Here is a 21,011-nt window from a genome sequence, read left to right as displayed (position 1 = left end):
TGTCACTGAAGACGTGGTGAGAAAATACCACGAAACGTTTGTATCCATTATATTTTTAATTCGGGAATAAACATAATTAAACCAATAGGTTTGAGTACTTTACCTTCAAACAACACAGTTATCTACGTACCATAACGATCAAGGAAACGCTAATATAATCACTGCGCATGTACAAAAGAGAGGGATAATTCCTACTGGAAATACCACAATATAATGCGTAATAATTCTAGACTTTTTTGCCAAAACAATGCAAGCAATTACTGCAACCTGAATAACAAATATCATATTTTCTTTTATTAGGGAACATACTGTATATGAGCTTTATTTTGTAATGATGAACTGATTGCGTACTGTTGAATTCATTATTACAACGATGAACGCTAGACTTTTAATATGCCAAACTGCCATCTTATTTGTAGTTTTAAGACAAATTAATCACTTGCTGCCATCTACAGTTCGCAGAGTTTATCAGTTTTTGTATTTCACTCCGCAAATATTTTCATAAGACGTGGAACTAGATTTTCTTCTGTTATCGTTCCTTGGAATGTCTGCTAGGTACTGGCATTAGATTCAGTCCTCTCGGAGGATAACAAAGCGTCCATTTTCCTATTAGGTGTTATCACTCCGGTTTACATTCAGCCGCTGCCATTTCTCCCTACCTTGTAGAAGGGAATTCCTATTGACAGAGTGTCACACTGGCATTTCCTGTGTTTTCGGCTGGACACATGTGGTTGTCTGGACACCAGTATGTGGGAGTAATGGCTGAGCTTCCGGTAGGGTGTCCGGTGGTGCTATTAAAACAGGTTTAGGTGGTACTTTCGGTGGAATAGGCCTCACAACTTGGACTGTTGGAAGAGGTGGCTGATGACTGTATTCTCTACAAGATACCGCACCAGGAGAGGGCGCCACTACTGGAGATGGTTTGGTTTGCTGAGACGATGTAGAATTTTCTCGATCACTCGGTCTACGAACCTAAATTGAAATAAAAAAAATTATATTTAACCAAGCCTTAATCAAGAACACTTAAATTTACTTAGATATTCAGCTGAAATATCTGGCAAGTCAAACTACTGTAGTGTGTATAGAACAGGACAAAAGGTATATTAGCTATTTATTTTCTTACTTCGTTCTAGTTGGAGAAATTTAAAAGAAATTAAGCTTAACATTATTATTACTAATAGCACGAAATTATATTTTATGAATAATCGAGAAATGTTTCATTTCAAACTAGAACTATCCAAGAAGTTTGGTATTGATATCTTGACGCATGCGCATTTTAAAATTTATCGATATACACTGTAAATAATTTTGTATATTAAAGAGTAAAACATTTTACATCGTAAGGTAATTTCTGCCATAAGCTATTCAAGGAATTTCATTGTTCAGCAACGTATTCCATGAAATGCAATAGCTTCTGGCAGGAATTTAGCAATTTAAATGATTACAATTAAGCATAATTAAAACTAAAAAGGTGGTTTACAGATATGGTTTATTACTCTTTGGTCCATATATTGACCTAAACTATGAAAATACCAATTAACAACCCACCTTATAATTGCGTTTCTGCAACTTCGCCTCAAGCCTATTCTTATCTTTCTGATAATAAACTCCAGCAAAGATGAGAACGTTGAGGATGAGCAGAGAGCACCCAACAGCTATTGTAACACTCAGGGCAGTCGAGTAGGTATTTTGATGGATGATAACCGATCTCATATCGGTGTAGTTAGTGAAAGGCGGCGAACGGGACTCCTTGTCGTGTCGATCGGTAGGTGTCGCTTTCACAGACGTTCGCAGTTCCGTTTCTGCGGTGGCATTCCACGTTCCGGATACGGTAGGATGAGTCTTGACTGGCGAAACCGGTTCCGATACTGTCGATTCGGTTGAAGTTATCGTAAGGGGTACTTGACGGACAATTCCGTCATAACTGAGTGGGTTCTCGTGGTCGTCCAATAAGTGATGTTGAGGAATGATGTAGAATGTACCTGGACGATGGAGTTGCGGTATTAGATGAAGCCAGAAGGAGAGCCGATGGGCGTGGTAATGATCTCTCGCTTTATGCTTCGTTGCTGTAAAATTAGAGATAGAAAGATCATCCTAAATGAATTAAAATATTTGAAAAAATCAAATAAATCTAGTGAACTAGAGAATACATGAAGTATTCAATTATAAACGTTTGAAACGCTCTAATTACACAACTCGTGATTAAAGATGTAACATAAGTTTATTAATACGATTTATTGTTTAGATATGATATTTCAATCAATAAATTAAAGATCGGAGACTTCTTTGGCAATATGATTGGGCATATGTATAAAATACAGACGCTTTTTAGCAAGTATTAAAATAAAAACTTAAGCAGCATTATCGCAATTAAAGAAATCAGGGTTATTTTATAAAAAAAAACCATCACGTCAGGGAATTGGCAATACGCCTTAATAAACGTGAATAGTAGAGTGAATACCTTTCGGAATAGCCAGTGAGTAATCTTTACCAGCCTACTGAAATTATCTCTACTATACATTGTTAGAGAAGTCTACTTTTGCGTGCACTCAGTCTCTTTTTATCCAGTTGAGATGTAATCATATCTTCTCAGCTTTCCTAGTGCACCGTTAGTGAGCAACGTGCTTTAGCAGACTTTTCTGACCAGATAAATCTTCTTTCATCAGATTAATCATGTTTGTTTAGTCAGAAGAGGATAAACCATTCCATTTGCACAGAAGAATGTTGACACGATATAGAGAAAGTCTACGAATGGCTGGAGAAGGTTTAGAAAAGACAAAACAAGTGTCGGTGACGACGCTGATTAAGTGAATGCTCTCCTTCAAGAAAACAGGCGGATTCAACTTCGTTTTGAACCTCTGCTAATTCCAGAATGATGATGAAGTCAAGCAAGCTGTACAAATACAAAAGTGTCCTCACGAGAAATTAGGAATGTTTTTCTTTTAAGGTGTTAAGGACTTGTGGACTGAGTGTTTGGAGAGGCGAGGGGGGGCTGCACTTGGAAAAGTAATATCAAACATTTTGCATATTTTCCTTTTCTTGATTTAATAAAAAAGTAGCCTTTATTTCTTGATTTACCTTCGTATAGTGACGTTTAATAAACATATCTAAAATCACGCTCATTAAACTGTCAAGACATTATCTTATTACTGCAAAAGGAATCAAGACCCTGTATCAGTAAAGAAATTACACAAAGAAAAATTTTCAGGACAACTTCGGAATTAAAATTTGTGACTAACTTTGAAACTTAGTACAATCAATATTTAGAAGAAGAAAAAAAGTTGCCAACAATCTTTTTATGTGAAGCTTCATGACACGATCTAACTTATTGATTATAGATTTCCTTTTCACGCAGAAGAATCGATCAGATTTTACTGTCTAAGAAAGCTAATCAATCAGAGTTTCTGTCATAGCGAGTGAACAAGTTGAATGATAGCTCGTTTTTTTTTTTTCTTATTTGGTGTAGATATACTCCCAACTGAGGTAACTCTCCTGGATGCCATTGTAGATGTTCCATTTGTTCCACTGCCGATAAAAATACTCCATTGACAAACCTAAAAGATTTGAGATTTATCGCGCTATTTATACCTGATTGATGCTAAAAGAGCTAAGGGAATACACATCTCTCATCACCCCGGAGGTTCAACTTTTGCCGTCTCTCACTTGTATCTACTGACCGGAAGGAAGGCACTATTAGAGTGTTGCTAATATTTAAATAACAAAAACACGAAAACCTTGCTATTAGCAGTTGAATTATAATGATTTTCTTGAAGTTTAAGAAGTTCTCCCAAATTATCTTTCACTTACACGACATATATAGAGAGCCGTGCTTTTCCTTAATTATAAAAATACCAACAGTTCCTTTTATTTCAGAATATTAGAAGAAGAGTAAAAGAACACAATCCTTTCATCTACTTATAATTAAACTGAGAATTGTTCATAAGGTTTTCGTTTCTTCTTTCTTTTACTGTTATTAGACGCTCGTTTTCTAGAGTACTATATAAATTCTAAAGACGTTAATCAATATAATTTTCTTTACAAGCAAAGAATACACTTACTTATCATTAAGTACTTCTGATGAACAGTTTCATACTGAGACCACAGGATCCGCTCAAAGCGCCCTCTGCTTCGATCTATAAAAGCATCCATTTCGTGTGGAGGGATATTTGGGTCTCTGAAATGATACAAAAGAGAGCGTGAGTGTAAAGAACAATTTTTGAATCCCATCTGGCATACAGTAAGAAAAAGGAATATAAAAGTGTATAATGCATTCAAAGTGAAGATCAGATTCAAAGGAGGTGTTGAGCTGCTTGAACTTTGTCAGTTTGTTCGCTTGTGAGGGGAAACGCGAGTACCAATTCTAAGTGGGAAGCATTCAAGGAATTAATAGTGGAAGCTACTAAACGTTTCATACCTATTAAGAAATATTGTTCAAGGTTTAGGCCTAAATGGTTATCTAATGAACTAATGAGACTCGTAACAGAGAAGAAATATGCATGGGATGCGTATAAATTATCAAGCGACTCAGAAGCCTATGGCAGATATAAGCTAGTCTGTAATCAGGTCACAAAGGAGGTTAGGCAGGCGAAGGCAGATTACAAGAAATCTTTGGCAAAGGATGCTAAGAAAAACAGCAAGGATTTCTTCACTTATATAAACTCTAAAAGGAAGGGGATGAATCTGATTGGTCCACTTGATATCGATGGTTCGACTGTTGATGATCCTGCTCAGATAGCAAACAAACTGAATGAGTATTTTGCATCTACGTTCACACATGAGGAGTTATTAAGGTTTGAAAATGCCACAAGGTTATCAAATTGTAGCAGGTTGCTTAATGATCTTGTAATAACTGAGAGCAAAGTGGAGGAGAAATTGTTGAAGTTAAACATAAGAAAATCACCTGGGGTCCATGGGATATATCCAGTTATATTAAAGGAGGCGGAAAAGCAACTAAGCAAACCCTTAGCCAAAATTATGAGAGCATTATTGGACTCAGAGGAGGTCCCCACGGACTGGAGATGTGCAAATGTATCCCCAATGCACAAAGGGGGATCGAAGGGTAACACGAGTAATTACAGACCACTTAGGTTAACTTCTGTTCCGGGTAAAATAATGGAGTCACTGGTTAAAGATGCATTGCAGGATCATCTAGACAAGACTGCAGTAATAATTCAGACACAGCATGGGTTTGTTAAGGGAAAGTCTTGTCTGACAAATCTGATTGGATATTATGATGTGGTTACAAAGGAACTGGATGAAAAAAATAATTATTTTGATATCATATACTTGGATTTCAGGAAAGCTTTTGACACTGTTGCGCATGGAAGACTATTGTACAAATTGGAGCAGAATGGTATTAAGGGTAAGTTGCTACATTGGATAAAAGGATGGTTAAGTGGGAGAAGACAGAGGGTGGTAATCAATGGGTGCTGCTCTTCGTGGACAATTGTTATTAGTGGAGTCCCACAGGGTTCGGTGTTGGGTCCACTGTTGTTTTGTATATTTATCAATGATATTGATGAAGGTATATCATTCTAAGTGTCGAAGTTTGCAGATGATACAAAGGTTGGCAGGGTTGTTAATGGCAGTGTGCTACTGCAACAGGATCTAGATAATTTGGGCAGATGGGCTAAGAAGTATCAACTGAAGTTTAACCTTGATAAATTCAAAGTACGTCATATGGGTAGAAGTAACCCCAGAGAAACGTACCAACTGTGTGGTACTACACTTAAGGTGGTAGAAAATGAAAAAGACCTGGGAGTAATTGTGCAGTCAGATATGAAGTTTTCTGAGCAATGCAGACAGACTGCCAGGGCAGGTCATGGGGTTTTGTCAATGATATATCGGAATTTTGCTAGCAGGGAAAAGGAGATGATTGTCCCTCTCTATAAGGCAATGGTCAGGCCACGCTTTGAATACTGCGTACAGGTCTGGAGGCCTCATTTTAGGAAGGATGCAGATTTGCTTGAACGTGTACAGAGAAGGGCAACAAGATTGGTGAGGGAAATGAAGGGATCCTCTGAGTGTTCTGAAGATAAGGAATTCTGATATTCCGAAGTTGTTGTAATAATAGGGTTTTAGGAGCATCAGAAAATAAGGCCATATTGCTCAGTAAATGCTCAGTATATGTAAATTGAGTGTGTTCTGTGGTCGATTTTCTGTTTGCTGGACGAAAAATCAGAGTCTCCCTCAGAAAAAAACATGCTACCCTCTCCTGAAACCGACTAACTCTGCTACATTGTGAAAAAGGCCCATAAAATTTTCTCACTTCATCGACGGGACTCAACTTGAGGTCTTTTCCACCCGAAGTGGGGAGGACGGTGATTCTACCAACTGTGTTACACACGAGGGCGATATTCTGAAGGTATGCTAGTGTTGAACAGTTGGTTCGATATGGCGAGTGCTGTATGTGGTTATGAGGCATGGAGTAAAAAGTAGAACGAGAGAGTTAGGTGTTGAGGATAAATCCAATTATGTTTGTGGAGAACTGGATGATGCTAAACATATATTGAGGAATCGTCTCTTATATGAGGATATTACGAGAATGTTTCTCCATAAATTAAGCAGTGACGCTGCAAGAGCTCTTTTATGATAGCGAAAAATACAAGATGTTTCTGATATTCTCATGTGCTGCCTGAGGAGGAAGGAAACCCTTGTTGCTAATAGAATGCAAATATGCATATATTTATACATGCTTTATTTATATAGTTTATAAGCTTTAAAGTCGGAGTTGCTTTCTAATTCAGAAAAGTTTAGTCAAAGCACTAACGAAATAATTCAAAATATTTTACTGTGTCAACCAATATTGGCTGCATAGATATTTGTAATAAGATAGGTTCATGTTAGCATTTTATTGACCAGCAAGTATTAAATTCGCGCACCTATTTTATGATGTATAAGGCGCTGTTGTTATCGGCATACTAAGATATATCTAGCATGAAATTGAGTATCGGCTTGTCATATACATCCGTTAAAATATATGAGAGAATAATTTTGCGAAGAAAACTACAGGGTGATGTTTTTATTCAACGTACTATATCTTTTAATTGCGATTTCGCAAGCTTAAATGTTTTCATAAAAAATCATTACTCTGTAGAGAAAGATTTAGCGATTTTGTTGGCAACATCGAGATTTGCATTCTAATTTCTGCAGAGATTTCATGGAATTCCTGGGCAAATGAAAACCCCAACCCGAAAGGTATTAGAACCTATAGCAGTTAGTACTGTGCATGGGTTGAAGTTTGAAGATGAAAAAAGGTACTTGTTGACATTAGATTTCAATTTATATTGATTGTAATTTATAGGAAAACGTAAGAAGGAAGATTGTTCCAGAAAACGGAAGTTGAAGGAATAAATGAGGAAGAAGAAAAGTTGGACAGTAAAATGACGCTGACTGGTTGTGGCACGTGTTAGGATTGATTTGGAAGAGAAAAGGGGAAACTGGAGAGGCCAGTTCAGAAGAACAGTGCCTATGGAAGTATCTACAGAAAAGGCATGCAGCAGAAACATGAGACAGAGTGGAGAAACTCTGTAATAGATGGGTCATTAATTAACTTGACTATCTTATTTTGAAGCCTGAGAGAGGTTACGGGACACTGCTCCAGATGTAGGAACAATATTCCTTGTTGCTAAAAGAGCTACGGGAATACACATCTCTCATCACTCCGGAGGTTCAACTTTTGCCGTCTCTCACTTGTATCTACTGACCGGAAGGAAGGCACTATTAGAGTGGTAGGGCGGATTTGAGATTTGTACAGATTGAGTAGCTGTTTAGAAGAAAAATAACGCCGAGAGCGAAAGAGAAAACCCAGTTTTTTAGATGCAGAGGAAGTAATATTTGTAATGTGCTCATGCCAAGAGAGTTTAGAAGTCAGGATAATACCTAATAGAGATATGTAATCTCGTCTAGAAAACTAAGTGGCATATAAGATAAGCATAGAAGCAGAAGAATCCTTTTTGCGAGATAAAAAACAGAACTGAGTTTTAGAAGGATTGAAATCCAATAAGTTGTCTTGGTCACACTGGAGAATTACTTGGAGATCAGCATTTAAGGAATTAGTAGTGGATATTCGAAAAGTTGAAGCCGTTTTAGCAAGTCCAGGTTTCTCAAACTGGAAGGTGGAATGCAATGTGCTATCATCAGCAAAACTGTGGATAGGGTTTCTAGCCAATGGGAAAAATGTTATTAATGTACAAGAGGAAAAGAGTGGAAGAAAGAACTGGACCTTGGAGGAACGCCTGCAGAAGTTGGAAGACAGAGAGCCATCACCCGCAGTGAGCAGTCAGAGAGAAAACTGGATATCCAATTACAAAAAAAAAACGTTGGAAATCCATGAGATGGAAGCTTATTAGAAGTCTTTTATGCCAAATAAGATCAAAGCTTTGAAATATCAATAGCAACTGCTTGAGTTTCACCAAACATTTCCAGAATTGATGTGGCGTCTGATGTCACTAATTTTAAACCCATGCGATTTTTAATCTTTGGGATTATCCAAGGACGAGTGTCTCAAAAGAATCCATGAACCATTTTTGCGCTGAGGCAAGTGATTGGAGATAAATTTTTTTGTATGTCGGAGGAAAAGTTGGAGAAGGTTCTTCGCGACTTTACATTCGTATCGCCACCAGTTACTGATGAACATGTTGTGACATGAACTTCCCAATATTGCTATAGTTCGAGAGTTAATTTCTATTTCTTAACCACAGTTTGTTATTCAGATGAACAAAATTGTATGATGAATAAAAATCTCTCGTTCCACGTAGTCCTTAAAACTACTGGCCATTATAGTTACTGCAAGAAAACTTTGAAAAAAATGCAATTTCCATTCTTTTTTAAGAAGTCTAATGGGAATAAAGTCTAATGGGAATAATTTTTGATGAATGTAGAAGCAATCTTAAAAGAGAAAGAACTAAGAAAAGAAAAACACGCTGCTATACTAAATCGCAATAAACCATTAAGCTCTTAAATGCTTTATATTAAAAGTAAAAAAACAAAAAGAAATCTCGAAGAACTCTTTCTTTCTTTTTTGAAGCTACATATTAAGTAATTGCCATTCCAAGCGCAGAGAAACGAAATATATAAAGAGCAAATAAAGTGCGTAGAATTTTTTCAAGTAGTGATAATTTAAAAGATGCCCTCGCGACAGACGAGCGAAAGGTATTGCCGAAGTTATGAAGCTAATGTTTTTAACAATAAGTGTCAGCTTTCCGCAGTGGTGAATTCCTTAGCGGACGATCTCGAATTACATAGAATTTCTCGTATGTACCGTAGCTAATGACATTCTGACGAGAAAATGGTGGGGAAGAAAAGCGCGTAATTATCTTGCAGCTCTGTCGCAAGGCCGATATTTCCTGTAACTTGCAAACGATTCAAGGTTCTCTGTGCAAAGATCCCATTAAACTCTATGCTAATTTTAAAATAGGGTCTCTGCGTTGACGGTATGACAAGGGCAGTACAAGGCACGAAGTGGGAAATTCACTTGTACACCGGTGGCGGCAGTCGGAATGGGACTGCGGAATCAATAAAAGCTGACAGGAATATCTGAAAAGGTACTACAAGACTTTTCTACCTTGTGGTTGAGTTATTACACTAGGAAATTGTAACTGTGTCGTTATCCCACCACGCCAACATGTCACGGTGGTGGAAGAATCCCAGGAGGGCGAAAAATTCCCTAAACTGGAACTTATGGTGCTGTCTGGTTCACTGCGTTCATCTCCCGACATTGTGCAACTCTGTAAAAGTTAAGAACCGTATTTCGAGTGTAATTAATAGCTATATTAATCTAACAACCATACTATAATTATCTTCAATAATTAGTTACGACTTTATATACCTAATGGTGTTTCCCCATGGCCGCGAGCCGAAGACTCCTACTGAAGATTCTGCCTTTGAATTCACCCCACGATAATGCAAATTCATATTGTTACTTTTTTGAAATAGTACATCTATTTTGTTTGTGGCCATGTGTGATGAGTCGATCTGCATGTTGTGAAGGGGCAGAAACCTTACTCCATCCGCCTAAGATCGGTTAACTAGAACCTCGTTTGGAGAGGAATTTATAAATCGAACCCAGACCTCTCCAAAAGACAGCCATTTAATAATTACGTGGTACTGATGTACCATATAATGGCTGAATTGCCTCTGTAGGTTATAAGTTTTTGAGAAAATACAAGTGAAGGAAGGTTGTTGCCGAGAAACAGAAGGGATGAATAGAAATTTAAAGAGTTCGATGCAATTTTAGGAAGGCATATGTACCATATGTTCATCAATAGCGCAATGCTTTTTGGCATTTCTAATTTCAAATGCCTTTGATTCAGTACACAGCTTAAAGTATATCTTTCTTGAAGAAAGATAGCTTATTTCTCATATTTAAAATAAACGAACTCTGACTAGAGAGACTTTTGATTAGGCTAATAAACCATGAATGGATACATAAGTGTTGTAATTCAAGTGACGTAATATTCAGTTTTCAAATTCAACCAATTCTTGAAGATTTCGCATTTATCTGTAGTATTGTATGAACAGATTCAGCTTTTATCTTATATCCACCTAAAAAGGCAAATGACATTGTAGTGGAAAGCTTACCACTGGGAATAGATTGATATTAATTTGAACTGAATTAATTTTTAATTAGGTAATTGTGTCAGAATTATGATTCGTTTTGATCGCCTCGTAAAACGGTTTCTTTCCCTATTGTGGTGCGTCAGTATAGCTCAATAAAATAATCGCGATTTACTACGCACGAAAGATGTTTTATGTGTAAACATCTTTGACGACACTTACTAAATTTTGAACAGCTAGAACCGAAATCATGAACGATGTAATTTATACTCACGCCCGCTGCTTACTCTACCGAAATATACAACCATTTCAGTAATACAGACGGGTACTATAACGCCTGCATTACATGCGCTTCAACTGGTAAATATTTCTAAAAAGGACGACATTGAAATGTTTTGTTTTGAACTGTTTGCTATCCTTTTTTCCATGGCGAGATGTTCATACAATTTTCCTTAAAATTCTGTTCAATAATCTGTTATGTAACATAGCATGAAACATGTCCAAATATATTGCAAGATATACGACGTATTCCTAATATTAAGACCAGGCAGTGCATGTAAACGAAGGAATAGAGCAGGGAGCATAACTTGCGAAATCTAATGATGCATTTAACTGTTAAGTGCGATTTATTTATATATTTTTCTGTAGGGCAAACACTGACAAAAATGCTAAAAACAACTATCTGAGGTTAAATGGTCTGTAAAGTAGCATTAGTATCTTGATACAGAGATTCCTCGATAGAGAGGACGTAGTGAATATTGAGTGGAGTTGATGGACTACTACTAGCAAATAGCAGAAATAACGTAGACGTTACCTAACTTCGTTATGGCATGTGTGCTGCTTCGAATTTGTGGAAGAGACTCGAAATGCCATAAGAGCCTTCCATTTTATAGGATAAAGAGGTTTAGGCTAAATTTATTCTAGAATGTTAACATCGTATTGTCTGAGATGCATTGCAGCATAACAAACAACTCTACTTTACCAGAGAAGAATATTTTATTGTCGAAACTGTCTTAAAAGGTCAACGTCGAATAAAAATTGAATGGATCCTATCATTTAAGTCGATGGTATACGATTCTAAACATTACCAAGTTCCAAAGATCGTGCTGCCAACTATTCAGCACAATTACATCTTTCTGGCGCCACAGTGATGCTTATATCATAGAGAATGCATCAGATCTCGTTCATTACTTTGGCACGAGATCACTATACATTGTTGAAAACGAAATAAAATTATTTCCCACTTTTGGGACTTCCCAGTCACCAGTAATCATGACTAGTACACTTATTAGCTAGTAGAATTCGTTATTCATGAAGTAATTAGTTTAATATATATACGCTTTGCTTCCTTCTATAGCAATCAGGCCTTTTAACCACAGAAATGTTTGTAGCTGTAAATTTAATGATGTCTACACCTCTATCATTGTATATCTATTAATATGCACATATTTGGAATTCTCTTTAAGGGACCAAGACACGTGTCCATAAAAGCAGTGATTGCTACAGTTTCAACCACTTTAATTTTCCCAACTAAATCATTCATTACGTAGCAGATGGTGTTCATAGAGCGTTTCACTGGCTTAGGGATCCAATATTTGTTCATTCTTAAGCTAGTACGTGTCAAAGTGGAACCGCAGTTTCTAATTCTCGCAATGTTAATGTTTAAACTTCAAGTTCCATCACAACAATTCGTGGAGTGTGCTCTTCTATTTGGACACTAATAAATTAAACATCAGTTGATCAGTATACCAGGGCTATGCAGCTAATAACTTCACAAGAATCCTGTGTTTCCTAATGTAATTGCTTTAAGGGGAAATTGCTTTCTGCTACTTTTTTAAAGGATCATTTGGAATGCTGCAATTTGTTCTGTCTTTTTAAATTTAAGGAACTTAATTTAAAGATACAATGGCATATTTCTAAAAGGTATTTTTAAGATTACGTGAAATGCAATATTTAGGGGAACTTCGGGTAATTTATTTATTATTCATCTTCTTTGGTTACACTGATGGGATAGACAGTGTCACTATAACTATTTAGGAAAACATTTTAAGATTATGTAGGCTATATGCGTACCTCTCAAATAACCAGAATTTTGACACAGCTGAAACGTGTATGTCCCCAAGGATACATTTTTGAGGTTCTATTGTTACAAGGGAATTAAATATTTTCTAAAAATCTACATTATTTAGCAAAATATTGAGTGGTTCAAAACGCGCTAGTATTTTCGTTTGTAAATCTCCATAATTTTTAAATCTGCTTAATCTTCCCATATTGGATTAAGTATAAACTTCCTTTTATTGTTTCTGGGTGTTGTTATTATTATTATTTTAAAGGCAAAAAAGCCACGAAGACTTTCGCTATTTGTTTTCTAAAAGACGTTTGCATTTTGTGCAATTCTGACTTGAACCTTAAATGCAATACAACTAAATATTTCTTATGAATTCTCTGGGGTATTTTCTTTTGCAATTATGGAAAATACCAGAGATTGAATCCGTGAATGACGCTAGGAATTTTATTACATTATTTTTAACGGCGTGGCCAAGTTATTCGGTCTCAGACGAGGACATCGTAGTTTTCCATCCAGTAAAAACAATCAGGCCGTAGATCAAACACGACATATCAGTGCCTCACAGCCTTAATGAAACAACTCAATCCTGTTTTTCTCTGAGCATTTCTCCCCTGCATTTTAAACACTTAGTTCATGGTTACTACAGATACATTTTAAAGGAAAGATCTATGTAAAATATGGAAATACAGTTCGGGTACCTGCTGAAACATATGACCCAGCATTACCACAATGTAGTTAATTATGTTAAACTCTTTGTAAACAAGCGCATCTTGATTGAAGCAACGTTCGTAGTTCCCAGTGGGTGGTAAATATTTACTTTCTTTGGATATTATAGTAGAATATTATTAACGAAGTAGTCCATACTACTGTTTTCCCGTAAGGTAATACGTTAGTAGGGGATGGGGGAAGGGAAGATATTTGCGCTGAAACTTAAGTAATTTCCATAATAATTTACTTGTGTTTAACTACTTTTTTTGACCGGTTAATGTGAGTTAGTAGATACAATAGAAAACGTAAATTTACCTTCTTTTATTCCGTGACTTCATTAATTTTAGAATGGCTTTGCATTAATTAAATTGCGACTGGTTTCACATTAGCATTATATTAATGAAATACTTTTTCATTATCAAAGCAAAGTGTCACTTCTAACGAAGCCTTTCATTACCATGTCCAAGTAAATAAAGTTTTTATGCAACGGATGTTTGCAACATCAAATACGTTTTAATATGGGGATTCAATTTTCGTGTAAAATCGTCCAACGAAACCCTTCTCATCACTCATCAAGGGTATTATGAAAAGAGCTTATCTTGAAATGTAAAGATGGATGCCGTCGACCAAAAACGGATCAAGACTACGCAAATGTAAAGACGTATCTCTGTTAGAGCGTTTGGGAAAATTAGTGCGGGGGAAGGGGGTAACTTCATCGGGCATCAAAATGCAAACTAGCATTACTGGAGTTCCACGTGACTTTATTAGGTAGATTAATGAATGTCCTATCTACTGTCACTCTTCTCGGTAATGCTTACGACAAAGAAGACGTGCGATAACGAATTCAGTGATACGGCCTGTCACCTAACTAGCTGGTGATTAACTGGCGTTTTAAACGTACATGCATCGACTGAAAGGAAGCCTAAAGACTTGACAAAATAACATTACTTTCTACTGAATTATTACTGTCGGCTAATATATCTTTGTAAAGGTGCTTTTCCTGAAAACTCAATTGCTATTTTTTTGGCAGACGTAAATCAAACAATTAAAAAGACTTCGTAACAATAAAAAAAAATCTAGAATGATATGAGCCAAAAGATTTGTCTATCAATAGCCAAAAGATTTTTCTATCAATAGCCAAAAGATTTTTCTATCAATAGCCAAAAGATTTGTCTATCAATAGTCAAAAGATTTTTCTATCAATAGCCAAAAGATTTGTCTATCAATAGCCAAAAGATTTGTCTATCAACAGCCAAAAGATTTGTCTATCAACAGCCAAAAGATTTGTCTATCAATACAATAAAGTAGAAATTGAGTGAAATTATTGCAGTAGAAATATTAAATATAAAAAATGAAATAATCAAATATTAATTAAAAATGTATGGCGGAAAACATGGAAAAAAAGATGAAAAGTGAAATATTTATGCTTTGCAGTATAAATTTCCTTTCGGGGAGATCATTTGAAGTACTTGCACGTTATAAGAAGAAAGAATATATCTTGTTGGTTTGATTAAAGCTGGTTCCTTTTTTTTTCTTTTTTTTAACTTTTGAGGATGGACGTGAACTGGAAAAAAACACAAAAAGGAACTACAACAGTTGGAGGTAAAGGAAATAAACTCACTGATGATAAGATTGTTACCCAGTAAAACAGGAAAGGATCTATAATTACTGTATCACGTGACTGGTTTTCTTCTCACAGAATTGCAAGGAAAAATAGCAAGGATTGTCTTAGGTTGACTTGGAGAGTAGAATTACAGAATGTTTTGTGAAAAATATATGTATATGAAATACTCCAGTTCAAATAACATCGTTAAGTTTTTGAAATACACTCGCATGCAGTGCTAACAAACTCTGACCAAAAAGATTTTAGCAGTTTATAGTTTGTTCAAAAATTATTGTGGAATGTATTCATGGACGGGTATCTGAGGTGAGGTTATCCATCCGTGAATTACATTCTACGTAACAGATCAGGCCTAACAGGTTCTCTGGTCCCCCTCGTTGGCACCATAGTGATTACGATCGCTCTTTTGCTCACACGTGGTGGGAAACACCTGGATTCGATTCCCATTGAAATGAGAAGTAGTGTGCAATTTTTTTTTTTTTTTTTAACAAGACAGATGTTCAGTTATCCGTCTGGTGATGAATTACAAGATTTTATCCCTCAGAAACGCGGGTTTTCAAAGAATACACGAAATTTACACATGCACAATATTTACGCCTCACAGCCTTAGTTTCTTTGGTCAAACATAAAATAAATTCCGAAAAGGTTTGAAAATGACTCTGGATTTATGTTTTACCTTTCAGAACTTAACTTAAAATAGTCTGATGAGGCAATGTAAGTAATATCAAATATTGGTTTATATAATATATGCAGGCTCTCTGAGTACGATACAAACTGCCAAAAGCAGATCTTCCGTTAGATATCATCCAGTATTGAAACAATTTCGTTCCCAAAACCAGAAACTACTCACTCAAATTCTATTCGATACGTGGACATTCATTCTCAGGGATTGAACTGGCAGATGAAGCTGTAAACACCCAACCTCAAATACAACAGAATTATTGGTAACATTTATAAAATAATAATATAAAAAACTTTTAAAGATAAATGGCATGAAATCAGGAAGACAAATTAACAGCAGACTTTTCCAGATTAAACAAAAAACCACAACAGTGGCAGTCCAGTTCCAGAACAAATCGACAAGGAAAGGTTGTATTAAAGAGAACACGTATTGGACATAGATATTTGACTAATTCTTATCTATTAATGCGAGACAATTCTCCCCAGTGCATGCATTATAACACGCAACTCACGGTTAACTATACCCTTGTTGAATGCAATTACCACCACAATATTCGAGCAGCAAATCTACAATCCCTGTCAAATGTACAGGAACCAATGACACTGACGCATCTAATCGGAAACGATGCAAACTAAAATGACCTTTTCAGTTTTCTAAAGCAGATCCGAATATATAATAAATTAAAGATTAACATGACCTCCAAACTTGCATAACAGGCACATCTTGAGCTTAGTGGCCCTTGTGCTGATAAACGCATATGCCAACCAATATATTTTAATTAATTTCAATTAAAAATGAGAATGGAGTACAATTCTTCAGGAGGGAAAATTGTTTTGCAAACTAACGCAGTTTCACATTTCATTCATTCTATGTCATTCCACGTAATTAAAGGCTTGCTTGTCATTCAGATATGCGACAGATTCTATTCTAAAATCACCTGCACCATCTTCTACATGGTATAAGTCTCTTTACAGGCTAAATGTATTGTTAGTGGCAAGCGATGCAAGAAAGCTTATAAAGAATCAGCCAAAAGAAAAAAAAAACTACACACTTCACTCATCCATATCCTCCATGAATATTTCTATTTCTTCCTTGAATTTATTCAAACCAGCCACTTGCAAAACAATAGACGGAAGTTTGTTCCAACAATCCAACTACACGCTGGCTGAAGAAAAACTTCCACAGATCTATCCTTTAGCAATCCTTCCTCAACTTGAATTAAGATATCGGTTCTGAACCACCGTGTATAACCAAGAAAGTGTTGAGTAATATAAATACACCAGAAATATTTTAAAATTTCAATTCTGATTTAAGTTCATTGCAATTTAATAGTGCCAACAACGAACACATTTTAAGGGGAATGGTCACCCGGGCTTTATTCACAACTGGATAACCCTACTTCTATAATATCCTGGAAATAATCAGAGTGCTAATCAGGAAAACTAATAATGTGTGCTGAAACCTTTATTCTTGATGACAGCGTCTAGTCTCCACCAATTTTTTGTAAATGTTATCCAATATTTCCCGCCATTCGACCAGGTTAGCTCTGTTTTTTGGGTAGCCTCTCCTCACACGCGTTCGAAAATTTAATGCATCCCAGGGGCTCTCTATTAGGATTGAGATCAGGGCTTTGAACTCACCAATCCAACTTTCAACGCTTGTGTCCTCAAACTAGTCCGTCACAACGCGAACAGTGTAACAGAGGGTTGTCCTGCTGTAAGAAGTACGTGGGCCTTCGGCGATGTAACTCCACGAAGTAGGTAACGTATTTTTGTCCAGGACGTACAGATAGATCCTAGAATTCGTGTCCTAAACAATTAGAAACAGTCCCAGACCATCACGCTGTTTGTTTCTAGTATGATTTTAGGCGCATCAGTGACTGAGGCCATATTGCGCCGTATATATTGTCTGTAAATTGCATATATTCTGTGGTCGATTTACTGTTTGTTGGACGAAAAACCCGAGTTTCTGGGAGAAAAATAAAATTATACCCTCACCTGAGACCACCCAACTCAGCCATGTTGTGAAAAAGCTAATAAAAACTCCTCACGTAATTGACGAGATTCGAATTGAAGTCTTTTCCATGTGATGTGGAGAGGACAGAGATTCTACCAACAAGGGCATCATCACGCCCCTCTGCCGAACTTCACTGTGGGGACGATACAGTCCAACAGGTAGCTTTCTCCTGGCATCAGGCACGACCATCAGAGTGGTAGACCATCCATCTACAGTAAATCGTCACTCCAAAGCACAGCTTACCATTGGTCTATGGCTCAAGGACAGCCAGGTAGAGGGTGTCTGGCATTAGTCGGAGTGATTAATCATTTGTGGGTCTGTGTGTGTGTGTGTGTGTGTGTGTGTGTGTGCTGCGACAAAGTCGACCTGCGTTCCAAGCGGACGATTCTAATGAGCTTTCCTGTCACGTTCCACCGGCTTCGGACGCTTTTGGATAGTTCCGTGGCGGTTTCAGCACCATGGCTGAAGTCGCTGATGTGCCTAAACCCTACTACAACGCAGCTTCCATTACCAATCATCAACCTAGGGATCTTCAGTGCCGTTTAAATGTTACGTGCAGAGCGATTGCTTATATGGTACACTATTATCATATTCGACCATTTTTTTTTATAGTTGTCTGTCACGTGGTGCTTTAGTAGGACTGATCAACTATCAACGGAGGGAGTGTCCGGATATTAATGGCAGGGCAGTGTATATTTTAAGCATCCACAGCTGACGTTACAAATATGCCGTTTTCGTTAAAAAATTAGAGCTGAAGTGACTAATTAATGAATAATAACTGAACTTGTACCTTCCATGGAAACTACGACGGAATTCAATATTTATGAGAAATAAAAATTCAGAATTTCCATTATACTTTTGTCTTGGCGATACCATTGGTGGAAAAAATACGAAATTCAATTACCTGTTGTTGTTGTTTTTTTAATACTAGTTTTCTTTCAGCAACAGTTTCCTCCCTTTACATTGAACGCAGTTACAACTTTGCTAAATCAACTTCGATTAAGTTAGGGAGGAAATTGTTCACGAAGCAATACATCATATATTATTCATGAAGTCTGCCAGTAAGGAAATAATTCTGTTACGCTGCCTGCAACATCGTTAGCTTTAATATTTGATGTAAAATTTTAATTTTCTAAGAAAAATTCTGCTCAATTTACTACGCAAACCAAACATTCATTTAAGGGGCGCCTTTGATAGCCGAGTCTCTCTTTCTTACTGAGAAAAAGAGATAAGACACGCTTTAAGGAAATAAAAATCGAATTTCAAATATACGTAGTAATCGATAGAGCAGGATAATTTATGAAGAAACTTTTCATGAACTGGAGTAGCGCAGAAATTATGTGAATTTTGAATATATATATTATTTATGCACGTATACAAGTTCTGTTTTGAAATTTATTAATTTTTATATTAATATAATTTATTATTTTAGAGTTGGGTTGGGCTCATTAAAGTGGTAAACTATGCACGTGCGTTCACTCTCCCTATCGGCTTTGCATATGGGAAGCTGCTTGATCAGTCCTTATCTGTATGTTCTGTATGCAATTTTTATTTTTTTATCCAAGCAGTATCACACAACAATAAAGTATATAATGGATATGCAAAAATAGAGAAACACATAATAAATACACAATCACTAGGCATAACTTACCCGACTTTAGCAAAGTTAACCCAATAAGTCATCACAATTTCCGCCAGATTTACTTCTTGACGAGTGAAATTCTTAGTAAAATGCGCGATTCCACCGACTAGAGGCGCTCCAAAGATGTACGCTAAGTCCTCGCCGTGAATACAACCCTGACGTTGTGTGTAGTCCCCGTACTCCGTCTGATAAGCAAATACATAGAAGAACGTTTTGGAATGAGTCCTGGAATGATAGTTGCCTGCCCGCATTATGGGAGCCACGATCAAAGCATCACCAAGAACATCAATTGCTGAATCCAGTATATTGACTGGATGTTGAAGTGGACGTGTCCAGTCGGTGTATTCGTTTACTATAGTCAGAAAAATTTCTTGCATGTGGTAAGTAAACAGATTACGGACCAATGTTCTCAGTACTCTGTCTCTGCGTTCAGCGTCGATGCCATGCCTCTCTTCGTGGGCGGTGAACTGAAAATACGATTCGATCCGGGTAACCCCAAAAAGGAGATCGTACTGACCGTAGAGACTGTTGTATTCCTCCATCGTTCCCAGGGGCTCACTTGGTATAACGATTCCATCTACTGTAGGTCCAAAGGCAGAAAGATGCTCGGGAACTAAGAGCTGGATTCGCATTATGTCCGCCAGAGGTCGCTGTCGCATGCAGTCCAGAAGGAGCGCACTTTCCTGCGGTGGACAACCGAGAATCCTTGCCAGATGTCTTGTGTAAGTCATAGCCTCAGTAGCGATGGCCCACGAGCTTAGCGCCGACCCACTTTGCATTATGGCACGATGGAAAAGTCCTGAAAGTACAAAATTTTGTTCAGAATTCCGCTGTGCTCACAACTTAATTTTTAACAGTCAGAAATCGTGTAATTGCATTAAAATTACGGTGCATTAAAACAATTTTGGTATGAATAAAATGTAATTAAACAGAAACATTTAATCAGTACCTGCTGAGATAAAAAGTTAAGATGCGATGACAGTAAATTCACATTGTATTACAAATCTTTATTGCAATAATAATACTAATAGACATTGCACCCAGCTATTAATTACCAGAATCGCAGTAATGGTTGTAAAATAAATCTTAATTCTTATTCTACGATAACGGAAGCTAAACAATTTACACACACAAAATCCAGCTCACCTAGTTCACAGAAATATACATAACGTACTCAGTGATCACTGAATTGTGACCACCTACCAGGCTGCCTACAAGGCTTTCCACAATGTCGTAATAAATGACGCTTGCGTGTCCATACCCCTCACTTCCCATCCCAAAACATCGCACAAGTGTTTAATTGGATTGAGGTCAGCCGAATTTGGAGGCCAATCAAGATTGGTGATATCTCCACTGTGTTCCTCGAACCACTCGTGCACAGTGCGGGCCCAATGACACGGCGTGTTATCGTCTTGGAAGATCCCGTTTCTGTCCAGAATAAAATGCAACATGGCAGGGTCACACGGTCTTCTAAGAGCTGCCAGTATGTGGGATCTGTCCCTTTTTGGGCAATTAATTTAATACAGGCTTACCTCCTCTTGTTGAGGATGGGTACTACTTTGCTGCTGCCCAGTTAAGGTGGTACATACAAACCATGTGATTTTCATTTGGCCAAACTACAAAATTCTGTAAACAGTATGATGATTACTGTTCGAGTTGAAGTCCCAGGTGCCGTCGCTACACTGAACAGTTACATGTATACATATTTTTCTATAGA

The 21,011-nt window shown here is 37.0% G+C and overlaps 1 protein-coding gene across 1 annotated transcript in view; it reads right to left on the bottom strand.

The window, feature by feature from the left end:
* Positions 1 to 412: 412 nt before the first annotated feature.
* Positions 413 to 21,011, bottom strand: part of LOC150088080 (neuroligin-4, X-linked-like) — a 220,801-nt gene continuing 200,202 nt past the window's right edge. The window contains exons 4-7 of the mRNA XM_090370560.1: positions 19,304 to 20,093; positions 4,059 to 4,174; positions 1,549 to 2,066; positions 413 to 972 (exon numbers count right to left, since the gene is read on the bottom strand). Coding sequence (XP_090226686.1) covers positions 691 to 972; positions 1,549 to 2,066; positions 4,059 to 4,174; positions 19,304 to 20,093 — 1,706 coding nt within the window. The 3' untranslated portion in view covers positions 413 to 690. The remainder of the gene's footprint in view (positions 973 to 1,548; positions 2,067 to 4,058; positions 4,175 to 19,303; positions 20,094 to 21,011) is intronic.

Source organism: Mastigoproctus giganteus, chromosome 3, assembly GCF_048544385.1.
Source record: "Mastigoproctus giganteus isolate SK-2022 chromosome 3, ASM4854438v1, whole genome shotgun sequence".
In the NCBI taxonomy this organism is placed as follows: domain Eukaryota; kingdom Metazoa; phylum Arthropoda; class Arachnida; order Uropygi; family Thelyphonidae; genus Mastigoproctus; species Mastigoproctus giganteus.
This window is presented reverse-complemented; position numbering and strand designations above follow the sequence as displayed.